General features: G+C 37.2%; 1 protein-coding gene across 15 annotated transcripts in view; it reads right to left on the bottom strand.

Annotated features, from left to right (window-relative positions):
- Window positions 1-153: 153 nt before the first annotated feature.
- Window positions 154-19,122, bottom strand: part of SUN1 (Sad1 and UNC84 domain containing 1) — a 34,709-nt gene continuing 15,740 nt past the window's right edge. For 9 of the 15 annotated variants that reach the window (XM_086759814.1, XM_086759824.1, XM_086759818.1 and 6 more), the window contains 21 exons: window positions 17,569-17,763; window positions 17,037-17,227; window positions 16,059-16,085; window positions 15,761-15,955; window positions 13,961-14,083; window positions 12,890-12,973; window positions 12,460-12,570; window positions 10,952-11,050; window positions 10,203-10,296; window positions 10,034-10,092; window positions 8,695-8,840; window positions 8,326-8,550; window positions 7,736-7,822; window positions 7,321-7,364; window positions 6,160-6,299; window positions 4,996-5,246; window positions 4,393-4,477; window positions 3,760-3,875; window positions 3,085-3,252; window positions 2,351-2,443; window positions 154-1,950 (listed from right to left, as the gene is read on the bottom strand). In XM_086759814.1, coding sequence (XP_086615940.1) covers window positions 1,837-1,950; window positions 2,351-2,443; window positions 3,085-3,252; window positions 3,760-3,875; window positions 4,393-4,477; window positions 4,996-5,246; window positions 6,160-6,299; window positions 7,321-7,364; window positions 7,736-7,822; window positions 8,326-8,550; window positions 8,695-8,840; window positions 10,034-10,092; window positions 10,203-10,296; window positions 10,952-11,050; window positions 12,460-12,570; window positions 12,890-12,973; window positions 13,961-14,083; window positions 15,761-15,955; window positions 16,059-16,085; window positions 17,037-17,227; window positions 17,569-17,763 — 2,647 coding nt within the window. In that variant the 3' untranslated portion in view covers window positions 154-1,836. Of the gene's footprint in view, window positions 1,951-2,350; window positions 2,444-3,084; window positions 3,253-3,759; window positions 3,876-4,392; window positions 4,478-4,995; window positions 5,247-6,159; window positions 6,300-7,320; window positions 7,365-7,735; window positions 7,823-8,325; window positions 8,551-8,694; window positions 8,841-10,033; window positions 10,093-10,202; window positions 10,297-10,951; window positions 11,051-12,459; window positions 12,571-12,889; window positions 12,974-13,960; window positions 14,084-15,760; window positions 15,956-16,058; window positions 16,086-17,036; window positions 17,228-17,568; window positions 17,764-18,652; window positions 18,782-19,122 lie in introns of those variants that run through there. The other 6 variants (XM_086759823.1, XM_086759819.1, XM_086759822.1 and 3 more) reach the window with 6 other exon arrangements.

Raw genomic sequence — 19,122 nt, forward strand, 5'->3', positions numbered from 1 at the left:
GAAGCAGGACACGGGGAGAAAGAGGAAGGTCATGTTTGAAACAAGCCACAGTGAAAGCGGCTTCTGCCCACCACTGGCAAAGGACGTTCACTCAGTTTTAAATCTACAGTCTCTAATGTGCCCCGTTATTTAAAGAAGTGATAAAAAAAAAAATACAGAAAAGAAGCTTTATTTTTTGTTTCAAATATTACATGCACTTTCAAAAATTAAAACTCTTTATTTAAACATCTCAATAGCATCTTGTCAGTTTGGAGGCAGCAAAGAATAACAGACATTTTGAAAAGCATTTACAAAAATACATTGCACAAAGTCCTATCTTGCTTCTTTTAAAAATAAGTTAGTGTTATTCAAAATATTCCCACCCCAGCTACGTAGTTTCAATTTATACAGGATAATTCTAATTTTAAATATGTAGCCTATAATATGAAAACACCTGTACATGTGTAATCTAGCTCCTCTGCATAGGCCATAGGTTCTGTTTCTAGCTGAAGTAAAAAAAAAAATTCTTCACATGGAGACTTTTTTTTAACATTCGAGGACTGTTGTGCAACATACATAACTCTATTCAGAAAACCAGTCAGCAGTTCCATGTGTTAACAGTTCATATGTAACTAAAATGCATTATAATTATAACAGCAAGATAAAAATTCTGCATACAAGTACACTTCAGGAATCTTTTCTGAAAAGGATCTTCAAAGTAGCAATCCTAAAGGGGGGCAGTAAACAGTTTCATCTCATTCTACATGGAAATGTTGATTTGAAAGCAAGACATCCCTCTAATCTTCTTATACCTGACTTACATCCGACATTGCTGGGATGATCTAAAGAACACCCGCACATTTCCGTACAGCAGTACCGAGCAGAAGTCCCTCGTGTAAATGTGAAGTAGCAAGGTTTACTTCAGTAGTGTTTTCCACATACCGCATTCTCACAGTACAACATTTACTGAGCAAAACAATGAACCAACCTAAGGAATTCTTGTCCCAAAGAGATCACTGTTGACAAATTAAGATTGTTTAATTGCTGTATAATAATGTTTACTAAGCAATTTAGCAGTCTCATCAGCTCCGATCCAGTTAGTCAGTATATCAAGACCAATTTGGAATTAATACTAGAGAAGAACAAGTTGGCCACATTGCTATGGTAAAAACTCTTAAAATAGCTTTAAGTAACTGAAGTTATCCCTGACTTTTAGAGCAATTAATGGCCACAAATTACAGTAAAGCATTCTCAGTCACTAGTGTTTAAGCTAGTTTTGGTTGTGTTAACTTTCCCTGACAGTAAAATTTACTATATTCAACATGTATCAAAGAAGCCCTTTTGGATCCACCAAAAAGGTCAAAACCTAGGGTTGACTGAAGGACACCTTTAGCCACAGTCAGTGTTTAAAGTGTACCACAGTTTTTGGCTTACGGTTGCCACGCTAACAAAAGTATGCAGTTAAGTCCTGGATTTAAAAACACCAGATTCCTAGTTGCAGAAAGTGTGGTTTATTCTTTTGAAAAAACCCTATACATTCATTTGTAATAAAATAGGTGTCACCTGTTTGCCAACTGGACTTCATGAACCAGAGTAGTTTGCATGCATTATTTCTCTCAGCATGGACACAAAAATATGAAGCTAACTGGCAATTACAAGCTGAGCATTAGAGCAAATAAAAAATATTTTTAATGCAGTTTTGCTGACAGTCTTCTGCCTTTATCAGAGGATCAACAGTTCTGCAGTATGTCTCTTGCATCCTCGTCCTTTAAAGATTCCAGTGTTGTAGGCTTTCCGGTATATACAAATGGAGAACAAAATGTACAACGAAAACAACCCAAGCTGTAGTGTAGGAGATTATTTGGCAGGCGTCCCATGCACTCTGAACCGATAAAGGCATGTATATGCTGGATGTCCCCAGTTAGAAAAAATTCTCAGTTCCACTATTTGGAATGCTTTTTCACTTTTCTCCTGGAGAAGGAAAAAGCAAACAAAACCCAGAGTTAGATTTCTAGTATAAACAGGTGGAACTGAAGTTGTGACTACTGACTTTTAATTAATAAAGTTAAGTTATGCCTTGGGAACTGTCTGCCACTTTGAACAGAACCTTCTTTGCCTTACAACTAGTTAGTTGTGAAGGGAGTCAGAAGCAGCATGAAGCAGGCTTAGCATCTTCATACTATTTGTGTCTAGATGGCACACATCCATTTAGACCACAGGTTTGGATGCAGATAGGTAGTCACCTTCTGCCTCGGTTTTGACAGTGCGCAACAGAGAATGAGGCCTTTTTCCTTCACTGCTTGTTGTGCACGACCATAGAAAATATGAGTATCCTTCTCCTGCGGCTTTAAATCTCATCATCCAGACTTACCATCACTGGGAACATCTGCAGTGGTTCTCCTCCTTGATCATAGACATACTGTCCTAGAAGTTTGCCTTCTTCTTGATGTTCATAATCTAGACCCTGTAACAACAGGATAAAGATTTTTGCTTCCATCAAATTTGAAATCAAACCAAAACCAGAAGCATGTCTACATAACCTGAGTATCAGACAGCATTCAGAAATCAAACCAGGATCAGAATGTTGCCTACGTAACCTAATGCTTGTTCAGTCACAGCTCTGTATTTGAGTTTCCTGCACTGCAAATACTTGTGCTATGTTTGTATGTTTTCATGGTCAAACCCCTTAATTTCCATGGCAAAAACCACTATCACAGTGTACAATATAAACTGCTCAGGACAAACAAGAATGAGAAAACATCAAGGTTATAAACAAGACTGAGGTCAATAATCAGATACTTGGCGGGGGCGGTGCCGGCAGGGGGAGAATAGGGGAGGAAGGACAGAACAAAGTGTATGAAAGAACCAAAATTAAACCCCAATAGTGTTTACTGCTGTGTAAGAGCAAGAGAAAGCAAACAGCTCCTCCAAAATTAGTTGTAACACTTCTTATTCCTAATCTCAAAGCTCAAAAAATAGAAGCAATTTTAAGAGCAACGACAAAGTTTTTCTTCTCAGCTGTCTTCCCTCAAGTTACTGTTTTCCAAGATACATAACACAAATATTCTTTATGCATACAAACATTAAGTTCAGAGACAGACTTACATATACTGAAAAGTTCCTAGGAGCACTGGTGATATTTCCTGATGGTGAAAGTGTTTTTGGTATGTGTTCCATTGTAAAGGCAGTTGGATAGATCTTCGCTGAAAGTCCAACTACAAGATATCCCTGTGACCCTTTGAAAGCCCAGCAGTTCCCTGGATACATGTCCGGCTAGACAGGAGGAAGGGGGAGAGAAGAGGATGGGACACAACAGCAACGACAAAAAAAGAACCACAAGCATTTAGTAATGATGGGGTTTTTTTTGGTAATAAAGAGTTGTAATGAATTTCGAATTATTAGGGACAGACCTAGACAGTAAGTGGCAGAATATAATCTATTTGGTGGAACTCCTCAGTAAGAGAGCACATCCATCTGAAGTACCAGCAGTGTTCTGAAGACCCACCTTGAGGTTACTCCTCAGCTGGAGCCCTCCCAGTGCTTACACTTTGCAGAAGTCCAATGCACCACCCAAGCCTAGTATAAGGGTCTTAATTTTGCTAGAGTAGGACTCAAGCAGTGCCCAGGTACTACGAGAAGAATCCTACTCTTCGGAACATAGCTCAAAGTACCCACGCCCCCCAGTATATTACAGACAGAAACATCTAACATCCAAAAACCAATCCAAACCACTCAACCCAAAATAACATTACTGAATTTGTTTACTCGGCCTTTAATTACCCGAATCACCACTCTGGGAGACTGAGAGAAGTACCACAGAGGAATTCCGAAGAGGCTAATTAGTGCTGCTTTGGTCTCATAGGTTTCAGAACAGCGAGTACTCAGAATGCTGCCACCTCAAAAAAAAAAAAAAAAAAAGATACATCAGGTTAGCAGAAATAATTACTCATTTCTTCCTGAAGACTTTTAAGGCAGAGAATTGTACAAAGCTTAATTAATATACCAGTTATTTCCCTCAGAGAAAACTATTAAATATATTGTTAAAGTCAACTAGTTTTCTGGGGATACAATGCTCCTATTTAGTACAATGTTATTTTAAGAACATGTTAAAGGTTTTCTACATTACGAGGGCTGAAAAATACACACTTTTCCCTAGTGAGTTCGGTGGTGCGTACCCCACACAAACAGATCTGTGTGTCTTTATTATCCTGTTGTACACGTGCTTAGAAGAACTATTCTATCCCTGTCAACGCATACCTAGGCTGATACGTAACTCTAAACAACATCCATAGATTACAGTAGTCAGATAAGGCAAGACACGAGGATGCTCTACTAACCTTTAGTCTTCATTTGCAGATTTTTAGTAAATAGTATAAATAACATGAATAGTAAAAAACTGGTTCTACTATTTACCTGCAGATTCCATGGCAAAATCCACCATACCAGTTTTGTCTTGAGAGTAGAGTTTCAGTGCATTGTTTACAATAATCTTTGCTTGCTACAGTTGTACACATAGAGGAGAATGGAAAGAGAAAGATTTTAATAATATCAAGTGATAAAATAATTGATATATACACACTTGTGAAGTTGCAAGCATCTTTTTAAGATGCTGCACTCCGTCCCAAGTCTTTGCAAGCCTCTGTCAAGACAGAGATTGTTTTTAGTGCACGGCCGTCTAGCTTAAAATACAAATTCATACTGCTTCTTGACTGATGTTTTCTTCAAAAGTTGCATTCTTTCCCCTATCTTCCCAAGACTCTGAGCTGCGTTTCTTTTGGGAATTCTTCTATTTTCCAGATAGCATACTTCGGAAAAAACACAACGTTCACAACAGGCAACAAGCAGTGATGTAAGAATACACCTGATAGAGCATTTTCTGTAGTTCTCCCCATTTCAATTACTGTTCTCAACATCTTTCAAAATCATTAGCATCTACATTGACAGCCATGCTCCATAAAATGCCTATGAAAGGACTCTTTACAGTTTTAGTTGAACTTCTGAGAACTTAAAACTCACCGCTTCTGTGATTCCAGAAATCCCTGCATTAGTCATCGCATTTGTTACTACTTCTGGTGTTAGCTTTTGGTTTGTAACAGACATATGAAGAGTAATATTCTTGAGGATCTGCAACTCTAGATCCCGCAGCAAAGTCTGCAGATCACTTTTGCTCACAAAATTGGATGTAAGCCATTGGAGAAGCGATTCAGGAACGTCTTCTTGCTGATCACCAAAAAGCATAAGCTTGATAGATTCTTTGACCTGGGCATCTACCTAGCAGAAGCCATTAACAAGCATAATAGAAACAATTAGTCCTTACAAACCATTAAGGAACACCACATATATAATAGGAATGTGTGCAATCAATACGTACATTTAGTATTACACAGAAGTCTAGCTTTCACATGTGTTTTAACTACACTGCCTTACAATGAAAAAACAGACCAGCCAGGTGTGCAGAAAACCTACGGGAAATCTGGACGCTTCAGTGGCTTGGTGAACAAGACATACTAAAAGCCCTAGCAAACTGCAGTTTACATTAGGCGTCCAACACTTCAGAATAAAAAAGTTGACTGCAACAGTTCAAAGAAGGCACCATGGCAATTCTAAAGGGAGCAGTGTACTTGTTAGGCCTAGTTAAGCAAGTCGCTTCCTCCCACTTATGGTATGCTTTGATTCCATACATAATAGCTCGATTATATTTGAGCATTAACACAAGATGATATTTTAGTCAAAGCTGATAATCCTGTACCAATACTTACTGTTGTATTTTGTTGGCTACATTCTAGTCAGACCTTATATAAAAGGCTTCAAAAGCATTTAAGCCTGATTTTCTTTTTAAAACAACCCTCAGATCACAAACTCAGCTTGCTTTTACTTAAGTTTCTTTTCCACATTTCCATGGGTTAGCAAAATACACCAGTAAGAATAGCAAAGTACTGTATACAGAACTGCTATTCCATCCTATCTTAAATGCAAAAAACTGCCGTTGTAGAAAACGGCTCATGAACTCTTGTCTAGTGAAACATTACAAACTAATGGAAAAAAATTTACAGTACCACTACATAGAACACTACCACTCTAACATGAATACGACCCACACGTTACTTAGAGTGCATTTTGAGAAAGTCAGTGAATAAAATCAAGTAGTATCACATTTTACTGGGACAGAAATTACAGAACCTACTTTTTCCTGAATGACATCTATTTTCTCGCAACTTGTCTTCACATTTTCCCCAGTTAACAGCTCCGATTTCATCTGAGACAACTCTAGTTCTAGCTTTTTAACTTTGGACAAAAGTTGATTATGTCCATCCTCATCTCTGACAAAAACAAGGAGTCAATAATTAGGAAAGAGTAGTTTGAATCATTCCATCAAATTCCAAAGGTCTAAGAATGTACTTGTCTAATACAAAGTGCTTTCCTAGTTCAGTTTTTCACCATGATAAGACATCGTGAACTTGCAGTTCCTTGAAGATGTTATTTAAGGCATACTTAGGATTAATATATTCAAAGCAAAGTATTTTGAAATCGTGAACAAATCCAGCAGTGATAACTTCAGAACATCACCAGGCTGACAAGTTGGTAAGTCAAACACAGATTTTTTGGAATTTAAGGTTTCTGGCAAACTAGTCAAGCTTTTTTTTTTTTTTCCATGAGTTTACCACTGGTTACCTTACTTAAACCAGAATAACTTTAGAGGCAGGTGTCAAGTTAAGCGTAAGTAGCAGGTCACATATGACCAATATAGACGTTCGGTGCATGCTATGGAAAAAAGTATCAGCTATCATTCTAAAGCCATTTTACATTTAGATCTAATTTAAATGAAATTCAGCAAATAAGTGTTTCTCTGCCTCTTCCCAATGGGGAAACTACTTAATGAAGTGCTGCAGTTTTTATTATACAGTACATGAGTGGAAAGTAGTGTAACTGACAAAACAAAAACAGAGACAAAGATTAGAATTTATACAATTCAAGAATTGAAATATAAAGCCTATCAAAAGCAGTTACTGTATACTTCACTAAACAATTGGAAGAAGAAATCCTAATGCATTTATAGGAGGATGAGACGTCACTCATTATCCTCCACTGCATAAACAGCTTTCTGTAGTAAACAATACAGTTGTAGGACTCCTCGTACACTGGAAGTGGGCCTTGTGCTGATGATGATCGGCACCACAGCTGAAGTCTACTATAAGACAGAAGTACTTTTGCTGACAACACAAACTCTTAAGGTCAGTTAACCGACACAAAGAAAAGGAGTGTTGTATTTCAAAGAAGAACATGTAGATATATCACCATCAGGATTGAAAAAGCAAAATATAATTTGAAAAGTGTTTATACCTCATTGTTTTTGCTTTGGCTATGTCAAGCTCCTTCTGAATGTCCTAAAAAATACAAAAGTTAGTTTTAACGTATACAAAGAAACACAAGTAACAGAAAAAGGATAAATAATGTTAAATGAAAACGACACATTTTAGCACCACCTATACAGGACCCTGTCCCCACACTTACGTTTGTGCCTCTGTATAAGATTTTATCCAAACAGAATCTGCCTCACTGGTCAAGTGAATAATTTTTAGTCTTCAGACTGAAACTCTCTCCAAGAAGGGGAGCAAGAACACAAACAAGCTTTGAGATTTAAAATCTGTCATAGCTAGAGTAAAGCAAACTGAGGCTTGGGATGGCCAATAAAAATTTAATCTATTTTGTCAATCAGTTACAATTACAGCAAGTTAGCAAAGCTAACTTTCAATACCTTGGATTCAGCAGAGAGTTTTCCAAGAAGGTTTTCCATTGTCTGGACACGCAACTCATGTTCTTGCTGTAAAGCCAGGAAGTCAGTCTTAAAAAAACAGGGAAGAAAAGGGTGATTTTTTTTTTTTTTTTTTTTGAGTAAAAATAGCACAACTGAGATTTTCTACAAAGCATAGTTTTTATTTCACTCTCTGAGTGTTTAAGTGACCTATCCTGCAGGCAGCGTGAGAAATTATAGAATCTGTAAAAAATATAAAGGCCTGATTCAGCAGTAGTAGGGGTTATACACAGGGAACCCCTTCTTTGTCACTACTCCTTCCTGTAGTCTGTTTTTCCTGTATGAAAACAGGATAAATCCAGCTGCTATTCAGCAACATAAGATTCTACTTTAGACTGCTTATCTCTATTTAATTCTTTGTCAGCAATAACAAAGGAGGAACAAATGCCAGTGACTACTCTCTATCATTTACTACTCATCAGTTAATTCTGCAACAGAAAAAATAATCCTAAAGTCAAATGACGAATAATCTGCACTACTAAAAGAGAATACTTTGATCAGTATCAGAAAGCATAAATAACTGACTATCTTACCTTTTCATCCAGTTTCATATCTTTAAGATGTTGACCTATCACATTTTTTATTAGGTTTAACGTTTCACTTTTGTCACTCATCTGGGCAACCTGATCTTGAAGATTATGGAGTAGAAGCATCACTTTGCTATATTCTTCATCATGGTGATGGCATCTGTCAGACACGAAGGCCATTTGCTTTTCCAGCTCACTTACACGACCAGAATCAAAGACATTTATGGTATCCTAAGGTATAAAGATTTTTTTTTTAAATATATAAATCAAGACATTACCCTTGTGCATCAAGTAGTTACTGCAAAATATTGAAGACACGGGAGTTAAGAAGCCTTTAAAGATATGAAAGTTCTTCCCTAGACCATTCTCCCTTACCTTTGGAGGTTGCACAGAGTGAAAAGAATCAGCCTGCGGTTCAGGAACACGAACAGAATCATCTGTTCTCTGTATTCTATCAATTCTTGTCCGGTTCAATGAAGGTATTAATGAAATGAAGCCATCAAACCCCCAGAACCATATACCTAGATCAAAAACAAAAAGCAAAAAGAGTGTTCAATAGATTTCTCCCTTAAGACTGCTTATATCTACAAATTGTTTTCTTAGTTAGGGACACAAGCTACTTTAAGTTGACAAGGTAGATGTCACACAGTGGATTCTACTCCAGTCTAAATAAAAATCAGCACGAGCCAGCTTTAAAATTGTTAGGTCAAGTACCCAAGAACATGAGGGAACATCCATCAGTACCACTCACACAGTTCTAAGGCAGACAGCTTGCACTTACATATCGTAATATAATACAGGACCTAGATCTCATTTACGAAGACAGGCCACGCTCACTAAGGCAGATGTAAATACTGAAATACTGCTTTTTATTGCAACGCAAAATATCTTGCCTTACACCCTACCTACTACATAACACGTTGCATAAGAGCTAATAAAAGTTGGAGGAAACTTAGGCTTCCATGGAAACAATCTACCATTTCACAAAGATTACACTTATTTTTGCAATATCTTAGTGAGAAGTAGCAGCATTTTCGACACAGGGTAACTTCTTCCTTTCTCATTCCTTTTAGTACAGAGGATTTTGAATCCTCACTATATGTTTCTGTGAAGCTTCATCTTCTCCCCAAAGTAGCTACAAGTTTTTTAGGACACACAAAGACATGAAGCTGCTTTTCAGAAATGGTCCAGCACTTTTGATAAATATTTTAAACTAAGTTTATTTCAAAGTAGACAGCTGGCCTGGAATATTGTCAACTAAACAGTTAAACAGCAGTATTTTATGCAACTACTGCACGGTCTAGAGCAAAGGAAAGATTCAGGATTAGTTGGTTAAAGAACTTAAACACACTTTTATGAATATCAACAGCAATCAAAGCAATCAGTACGCAGTCTACTCTTTATGACCTCATTGCTATTCCTATGAAGGGAGGTAAAGAAAAAAAAAGGACTTCAGTTCATTGACTTGCCCACTCTGTCTAAAGAGCTCTATGAAATTAAGTCAAAGGTATTCCTTTCATGGCAAGGGAAACCTCACTGACTTGTCAGTATTTTGAAAGCATAAATTACTGCCCTGTGCACAAACAAATTTGCTCCGTTTTGCTTCTGCATTTTCTTAATAAACCAGAAGTTCAACTAAAAAGCTATTTTGGAATAGCTGTAGTAAGCATACACCAATACACCAATTTATATTTTAACTAAATGATTCACATACCTAGTACAAACAGGAGTGGGATAAGAAACAGTAACAGCTTGTAGATCTTTGGAAGGCATCTAGAGAAAGCATGAGAAAAGTTTACAAGAAACAATACATTTATCATATTTTACTTTTTTATATTATAACTGCGTAAATAATTTGATCAATTTTTTCAAAGGATACACACCTTCTTAGAAGAAACCCCTTGAGCAAAGACATCAGAGTAACAAGCTGATACCACGCAGTTCTAAGCAACCTGTACATGCCAGAAGCTGCCTTCCCTAGAAGACAGAAGTGGTAGTGTGACATGTAATTACTGCAGCACATGTTCAAAAATCAAAGCAGAGGGACATGCAAGTGTGGCCAAGAATACTTCGCTCAGCTGAGAAATGCATGAGTACAGGCAATGCATGCAGCTTATTAACATCTAGGTATCACAAGTATGACAGCATTATATCATCAGCTACTCAACAAAACCAACAGCCATGCAAAAAGATGAAATGCTCATTTGTTGCAACAATGCTATCTTGCCAGAAATTCAGTGTTAATGTTTGAATACCAGTTACCACGCACTAAAGACCTCAGTATGTTGCATGGAACGCACAGACTAGCAGCATCCGTTTTTGCTAAGAGGAATACCGAGATAGGAAGTGACTAGCAAACCAAACACACCCCATTATTCTTGACACCCCATATTCTGTGCCATTCACACACACACTCCCTCAGTCTGGTTAGTCTCCCATTATGCCTGTGAATAGAGATACACCCTCTCACTAAGTATATTTTGGTCAATAAAGAAAATAAAGTAGCACATGCATTTCAAGATACAAAAGCTACAGCATAAGCACAGCTGAATTAGTGTAAGCCACATACTGCAGATTCCTAGCTTGTCAAAAGGAACAGGCAATGCACACACAGATGGATTAGGATAGTAACCTGGAGAAAGAATGGTCAGCCAAAGTAGAGACAACACCTTCTGAGACACAAGCCATCCTGTTGCTCCCACTGTTCGCAACACGTGAAGCATAAAGTAACCTAGATTATAACAAATTAACTCTATGTGGTAACATACATACATGAGTTTAAGGTTCTTTCCCAGTACATGTAGTAAAACAGACGCAATCCCTCGCCCATTTTGTTGTGCATATTTTTAAACCATACCTTTCAGTAATATATAAACTCAGTTCTTCACTATTTAAAAGCAAAGCAAGCACTAATAAATATGAAGCCAAGTAAAGCCAAGACAATTCAGAAACAGAATTCTCATGTATTGAGATAGACAGAATGATCAGCAGCAGCTGTGCAGTTAGAATATCACTTTTCCAAAAATCAAAGTTTGTTTTGTAGCATGGCATTGTTAGATAAACATGCCAAATAAAACAGGTAATAGCAAAAAACCTACTACCATAAAAAAAAAAAACCAAACAACTTTTAGGTACATTATTTTAAGAGCATCTTATTTGCTCTGACTCATACATGGAGTTTGTTATCTAGGCTCATGTCTAAAAGCAGGAACAATTAAAAACTGTAAATCCTAGTGAAAAGAATTAAATAATGATGTTTAAGAAATACTGATAAATAATAGAAAATATTCCCTATTGAAAGTTACAAGCAGTAAATTTTCATTAAATGGAATGTTCCCAAGGATCTTCAGTATGTCATTTTTTTCTCTTAAAAAAGCCAAACCCACCACCACCAAGAAAACCCACAATGCATTATAACAAAACGCTACAACTTCAAGCTCACTGAAGCCAACGGTTACTACACCCAAGACTAGAACTGTTCGTTCTACAGAACAAACTACATATGTTTAGAAAATAATCCTACATCTTTAGATTAGCAGATACGTCTGGGTTAATCCGAGGGATTATAGACATACCAACCCAAGTGTCTCAAATCATTTTCCTTTGCTGAATAAAGAGCACTCAACAGATTCTTGAAGCCTCTGTCATTCAAGCTAGGGAACGCTCATCTCACAGGGAAGATTCTATCCCTATATAAGATTCCTGTAAAAATTGACTATCACTAGAACAAAAATAAAGTGTTAAAAACCCTTTATTCAAATAATCTGCATACCAATACCTCATACCTTGCTTTCATTTAAAGGAAGCTTTTCAACCTATTGAGCGTATAGACTTCCCCAAAATGCAATAAATCAACAAATCTGACTTGTTCTTTCTAACACACAAGGTATATGCTGTCTCTCCACCTTGTTTTTACTAATAGGTAAGCAGTTTGCCAAGCTTCTACAAAGTCAGTATCAGAGCAAGAAGTCAAACAGGAAAGGTGTTAAGTAAATTAATTTTCTAGACACTTTACACTTTCAATCTACTTTGACAGATGAAGGTAGAAAAGAAAAGAACATACACAACGCAATATGAATAATTAACATTGTGATTTTGCGATGCAAAATAAAAGCAAAATTAAAAAAGGTCCAAGTCAACCTGCATAAGAAAAGGTGTGCCAAATGGTCCTTGCTACCCTTTTAGCCCATGAGGATTGCATGTGGTCTGTGGCGTATATTTGAAGATGTTTCTTCCCCTTACAGTCATCACCTGTTGGTTGTGGTAACAGTTGATTAATGGGACAAAGCTAGGATGAAACCAAGATTTTTACAAAATAACTGATATTATGAAATAGACTTGTTCAAGTTATCAAACCAAAAGCCACTAAGCAAACTTCAGTGGAATAAAACCTGCCAGAGAAAATATTACAGTACACGAAGCAATCACCATTCTCCCCTTACATCTGAGTTGCAAAACAAACACTGACTTTGTAGCTTCCGCAGAGTCACGGGGCATGAAATATTACTATTACAGCAACAACCTAGTGCATAGCCCAAGGCCAAAAGACAACAGCAATCATTACACTTACATATTGATTCTTCATTTAGACCAAGATGGCTATCTTCTCTGTAAAACTCCTTTACATTCATACTTCCACAGTAGTCTGAATGAGCTGCAACACATTTAAAAAGCGTCCATGGAATGTAATTCTAAAGCTCAAAGCCTTTCATATACGCACATTTCAGCCATCATATATGCAGACTTTAGCTAAACTGGCTTGGTTCACTATCAAAGCCAGGCTACCCACAGGAAACCTGAGAAGTGATCAAGGAAGAAGCCTACTCTGTGCAATCTTATTTTCCTTCCTTAATTAAGAGCAGGCCTTTTGGTTCCAAAGTCTTTCTGCTTCTTTTCAGATAGCAAAGTTAGGAGAAAAATCCTAAGTAACAACTCATCAAATCTTGAGTCCCTACACTCATCATTCTGTCAAAGAATCCAACCAATAAATCTTTGTGTTGATTTTATCAGAGATCTTAAGATGGAGATGGAGAAGAGAGCATTAAGCAAGTTATAAGGCACTGAGGCACAGAGAATGGGAGATAAAGTTTTATTCACACACAAAAATCAGTTACCTTCTGCCTATGGCAATTTAACTTGACTTGTAGAACACGTAGAAGAGAAAGCACCAAAGAAGGATCAAACATTTTAAAGGAAAACAAGAGTTGCTTTAGAATAGTGCAGAGTGATGATGGCAGCTTTAGTTTTGCAAGATAGATCTAATCAAGCTTTAAGTGCACGCTGGGCTTAAGGGTAACAAGATAGTCCAAACCTAAAGACATTGAAAAGTTAGGATTTCACACTATCACATCAAACAGTTTTTAAAAATCAACGTAGAGTTTCTCAATTTAAACCTTACCTTCTACCACTTCCTAATAAAAGTGAATCCTGATACTTTGAAAACAGAGGGAAAGTATAAAAAAAGATACCACTGACATAATAATGATAATAAGAGAGGAAGAAAGACAGGAGTCAGCCAAAAGACTGCAGAAAAAACAACACTGTAGTGCCAAAGATGAAGTCTGCAAGAGAAAAACCCAAACAAACCCCAACACACACACAGGCTTTGTGTGGAGGCCAAGGCAGACAACTGAAAAGGTACCTTTAAATTCATAACCCAGCTTCAGCAAAACCATTTGAAATAGTTGCACTAATAGTGATGCAAAAGATGCTGCAGCATGTTTGACCAATCGCAGAGTCGTACTCATGCAGAAATAGGTTCCTCCTATCGAAAAAAAACAGTGTGAATGCAAATTATTCACCTACATAAAGATACACCATTCTCTGGTTACCATTAGCTTGTGGAACAGTGAGGACAAAGTATGGAAAGCCTTTGTTTAGCCAGGAGTATGAAACTTAAGCAAGTGTGGTTTGAAAAGTCTGGATGCATGAGATACAAAAGCTTTGCTGTAATAAGAACCACATACCCTAGGGAAAACACCTCCAGGACAGAAGGTATGGCTTCAAGAGCTCTAAATAGCAATGAATCCCTTGCTTACAGAACTCAGGATTTCTCAGTGATGCAAGCTGTTCATACTGATTTTGTGAGTCACAGCTCCAAAGAGACAAACTATGTTCTTATTTTGGATTTGAAAGGCTGAGGACTTTCTACCTTCTCTTCCACCTTTACATTGGATGAAGTTACTGCAGCGGTCTGCCTCAAGTGCTAGAGACACAGGCTTCTCCTTCAGAGCCACAGGAGCAAAGCTGCAGTCCACTATACTGCTGCTTTTCTAGAATCGGCCACATTCCAAAAACCTGCCCTTTGCACCTAAGTTTAACCCAAACTGCTGGATTAAAGTTCAAAGGGATGTACAGAGATGAGTTCCTTGTAAAGTTCTCCTGTGTAAATACAAACTCAGGAACATAGAAAACAGTTTTCATGTAGAGTCACTTTAAGTAGCTCACTATGCCAAGCCAACAGAATTCCTACCTACGCTACTGGTTTACCAAAAAGAAATACTTGCCTCAAAGCATTTAAAGCCACAACAAATTGATTGAAAACACAGCTTATAGTTTATTCAAGAACAACGCACCTACAGAATCCCAGAATTGGTTCCTTTCTAATTCAAGGCCACTCAAGAAACAATTTCTTCATAGCAACTGAAGACTACCAACAATCAAGAAATTTAAGATGCTATGCAAGAGGCAGGCAGACACAGACAAGGCAATGAGGACAATAATCCTTAGAATGGAGATTGCCTTGGAAAGGCAGAACCGTATTTACAGCAGATTCATTTGTTCTAGACCTTTAGGAATGCAGTCACTAGGAAGTCTATTTGGAGTAAGTTTTTCTCTTTGGAGTTCCATTTTTCAAGCAGTTGAGGTTCAGCTTCTGAAAACACTCTAGTAAGCTGCAAGGTTAAATAAGGTGGGGGCGGGGGGGAGGCAGAAAGTGGAAAGGTATCTCTCAGAGATTTCCTGGATAGCAGAAGCACTGCAAAGCAGAAATACTGCTCAATTTTAAAAGTTCAAATCACGTAAGAAAAAAAGGCTGCATAGAAAAAGTTGCTATCTGAAAACCCTGACCAAAAACTTCATAGACAGATATATATAGACCAATACCAGATTAGGAGACTCTTACAATCAGTGCTAGGTGGAACTGCTCATTGTGTTTTAAACCAGTTTGGAAATACAACGCGTTAAGATACCACAGCATTTTGATTCTGAAATTGTTTAATTCCTACGGCAGCATTGATAATTATATATCAGAAGCTGACAAGTGCATAATGTTTCAACTGATGAAGGAAAAGGTATTTCATATAAGCTGATCTCTAGAATTTAGTTATTGGTAAATTCAGCAGAGTAGGAAAAGTGCTCAAATAACACTACATGGAAAATGCATCAACTGAACTGTATACCATTCTGCTATCCAGATAACACACAGGAGAAAGTAACTTACTAGATGCATGGTTCTGGCTCCTGTCCCTAGAGTAAATTCTGGAAGATGGCACATGAGAAGCTGAGTATGCTGTAAGAACCTCCCTCCGTTCGGAAAGCATGTTGCAGTCATTGTAACTGTAGCCATTGATCATTGTGCTCTGCGTTTCGGCTGCTGTTATACTGCCATTTCCCTGCGTCAGTGTAGTATCACTACCTAGCAAATCAAGAGGAAAACATTAAATGCATTAAAATCAGTACTGCCATCACTAGTTACCATTAAACAGAATGGATGTGGAAAGAAAAGGAAAGTGTAATACCTCTAGGGTCGCCATCATCATCAAGACCTTCAAAGAAGAAAAAAAAAAAAATTTGGTCCCAAATAGAAGGAAGTTCCGTAATCAACTACAACATCTGCCATGAACTCAAGTTAAAAGTACCACTAATTTTAAGACTGCAAAGAAAAGCCAGTTTATAATTAGTATTTAACATATTTGCAGCCCACCACATAAATGGATCCATATATTCAGACATTAATGTAGCAGGGTAACAGCCAGGGAAAAGAGATTCTACCACAGAAGCGACAGACAAAATAATATGACACCTATGACAAAACAATAAAACACCTTTTCTTAGCTCCCATGTGACTTTAAAGCAGCTAGTTACAAGCTTATGCTGTTTCTGTTTCTTGGTAACTACTTTGGTACTACTGTATTTTAAGATCCTGTTTTAAGAGCCAAGTAATCTGAAGTTTAGAACACATTCTACTAAGACTGAAACAATTCTTTACATTAGGATTCTCCAAAGGGCACAAGCACACTGACTAGAAACAAACAGTCTTAACTGGGAGATACAATAAGTTATGATTTTCCTCTACACAACACTTTACACAGACAATACTTTATGTAGACATTTCCCATGTTTTCCTCTTCAGTTAAGAAGGTAGGTTCCAGAAAAGTATATTTATATATACTTGCAAAACCAAGTCAGCCAGGCACATGCAAAAACCCTCTCAGAAAATCCTGAAGTGAAATGTTCAGAAATTTTGGATATTAACTTGACTGTGCAACATGTCCTTATATTGACTATACCAGCAAATCAAGTTTACACACTGGACTGTGAATTTCCAGTAGACACCTTAGGAAGCAGACATCTACAGCAAAAGCATACTTACATGCACACATTTGGGGGCAGGATAGAAAAATGGGGGGAAAAGAGGGAAGATGTGAACACACATTTATACACAGACTATAAGCAGTTTTCACAGTTTGATACAAGCAACAGCAATTATTGCTTACCCCAGAAATGACCAACTTCTGTCTGCTCTTGAATCAAAGATTCATCCAATACAGTGGATACCATTGATGCATCACTGGCATGGCTATTGAAACTGCTTTGGCTAAGAACGGAAGAGCAGGATAGATTTCTCCTTGGCGTGTGGTTTGCACTGCCAGATTGTTTATTCATACTTCTGCGTTGCTTCATCATTCTAGGAAACAAAGCAAAGATTAATAAGACATAGCACTAACGATACAAGTTTCTGTTAGTCTTTAATTTTATTAAATGAATAGACAGTCAAGGTATTTCAACTCCGATGTGGCTAGATAGATCAAGTCAGGTTTAAAAAGAAAATCCTCACCTTCAAGCATCAATACTTTTACAAGGTCTTCATTGCAAACCACATACTGAACATAATTTTCAAAGTCTGGCAGTAAACACTGATAACAAAGAATAAAACAGTAGGTAACCTATGTTTGTACTATTGTGTTCAAACAGGAAGTCTCAAGACTCCAACCAATAAATTAACTTGTGATGATTAAAAATGCTTACCTAGAAGACTGTTCTCTGAAGGACCTGTTTCCAGCATAAGAGCTGTCATTAAGGTTATCATTTTGTGGATCATCTGATTTACTACTTCCTGCAGCAGCTGATCGTAAGCTACGCCGTGACATTCTTGGTGAATCAAATACTGGATCTATTTTATTTTCAGTCTCAAAATCCAAAGCAGATGAAGAATAGCTTGAACTGTGGCAAAACAAGAACAGCAAAGTTAGAGTTCAAGAGAAAACTGCCCTAGTAACAAACATGTCCTCCAAGCTAGTCTAAGCTTCCATTAAAAGCAGTTTATTTGGAATTATGGAGCAATTCCCATTAGAATTAAAAAAAAATTTGGAAGTACATAGATATTCAAGGTTCTCTTAAGCAATTCATATTACAAGTTTAACAACTGAAAGCAAATCACAGTTAGAAAGAAAGAACCACCATGGAAACCACATTTGAAGCTTAGCCAGAGCAAGCATTCGTTATACGGTCTAGTTCTTCTGGGACCAATTTGAGACAGGAAGCCATTCAGGACAGTTTCTTCACCACACCTAGCAGTCAATTAAAAATCATGATGCACTCTAAGTTGCAAAGTAAAGATTCATTTCTAGTCAAAGTTTATTTTTATTTTTTTTTTGTTTGCCAATTCCTTGTTTTGAGAACCAAAGATCCATATGCCACACTAATCCCAATTTCCATCTCCCAACAAGTAAGGAGCTTCCCCCCTTAAGATACCTAAAGACTTCCCAACTTCAGCTACATTAGTTTAACTACCCTTACTTAAAAGAAAAAAAAAAAAGTGATTTTAAAAGATTTCTGTATTTAACTCTGAACAAATAGAAAAATGTTCAGAGTCTTTCATCTGGTCTTCTCTGTTTTATCCTAGAGAGGTAAGTTTACATGCAGACAAGCTTCACATCATTACTCCAGGAACTCTATCGCACACTTTCACATTTGGTTCTCTCAGAACCTCCATGAAAACTTACAAAGACAAAGCAGCACCATAAGGCAAACACAAACAGATTAAACAGAGGAGTCAGCAAGAAATACATTTACTAAAGCAGAAGTTTAGCCTAAAGCAGAATATTCATACCTAAAATCAAAGGAGACATTGAGTTGTATCACTGAGCAGAGCTGGTTGCTGCAGAAGGCCAGGTTCTAGAACCACTCACTGTGTTACAAAGTCCTCCAGGTCAGCTTTCGTAAGGAGTCTGTCCCCTCTTGGGCCATAGGGACATACAGAGCTGTAACAGCAGCTACTTCAATATTCCTAGGGTTTTTGTTTGTTTGTTTTTTTTAAAAGAAGAGCTGAGCAACATATTGTTAACTAAAGCAGCTCCTCCTCCCCGAAACCTCTAACAAAAACAACCAAGCAAATTAGTTCTGAATGAGTAGATTCTGCTCTGTAATCTGTATTTGAAATAGAAGCTTTCCCTTTAAAAAACACATATAAAAAGCTACTGTAAAATTTATTTGTGCAAAAACAATTTAATGCAAGAAATAATTTTCTTACACAATCATTAAAGACCCTAAAACATCACAGAGTATAGTATGATATGTATT

The sequence above is a fragment of the Chlamydotis macqueenii genome, chromosome 15 (genome assembly GCF_036417535.1).
Source record: "Chlamydotis macqueenii isolate bChlMac1 chromosome 15, bChlMac1.mat, whole genome shotgun sequence".
Taxonomy (NCBI): Eukaryota; Metazoa; Chordata; class Aves; order Otidiformes; family Otididae; genus Chlamydotis; species Chlamydotis macqueenii.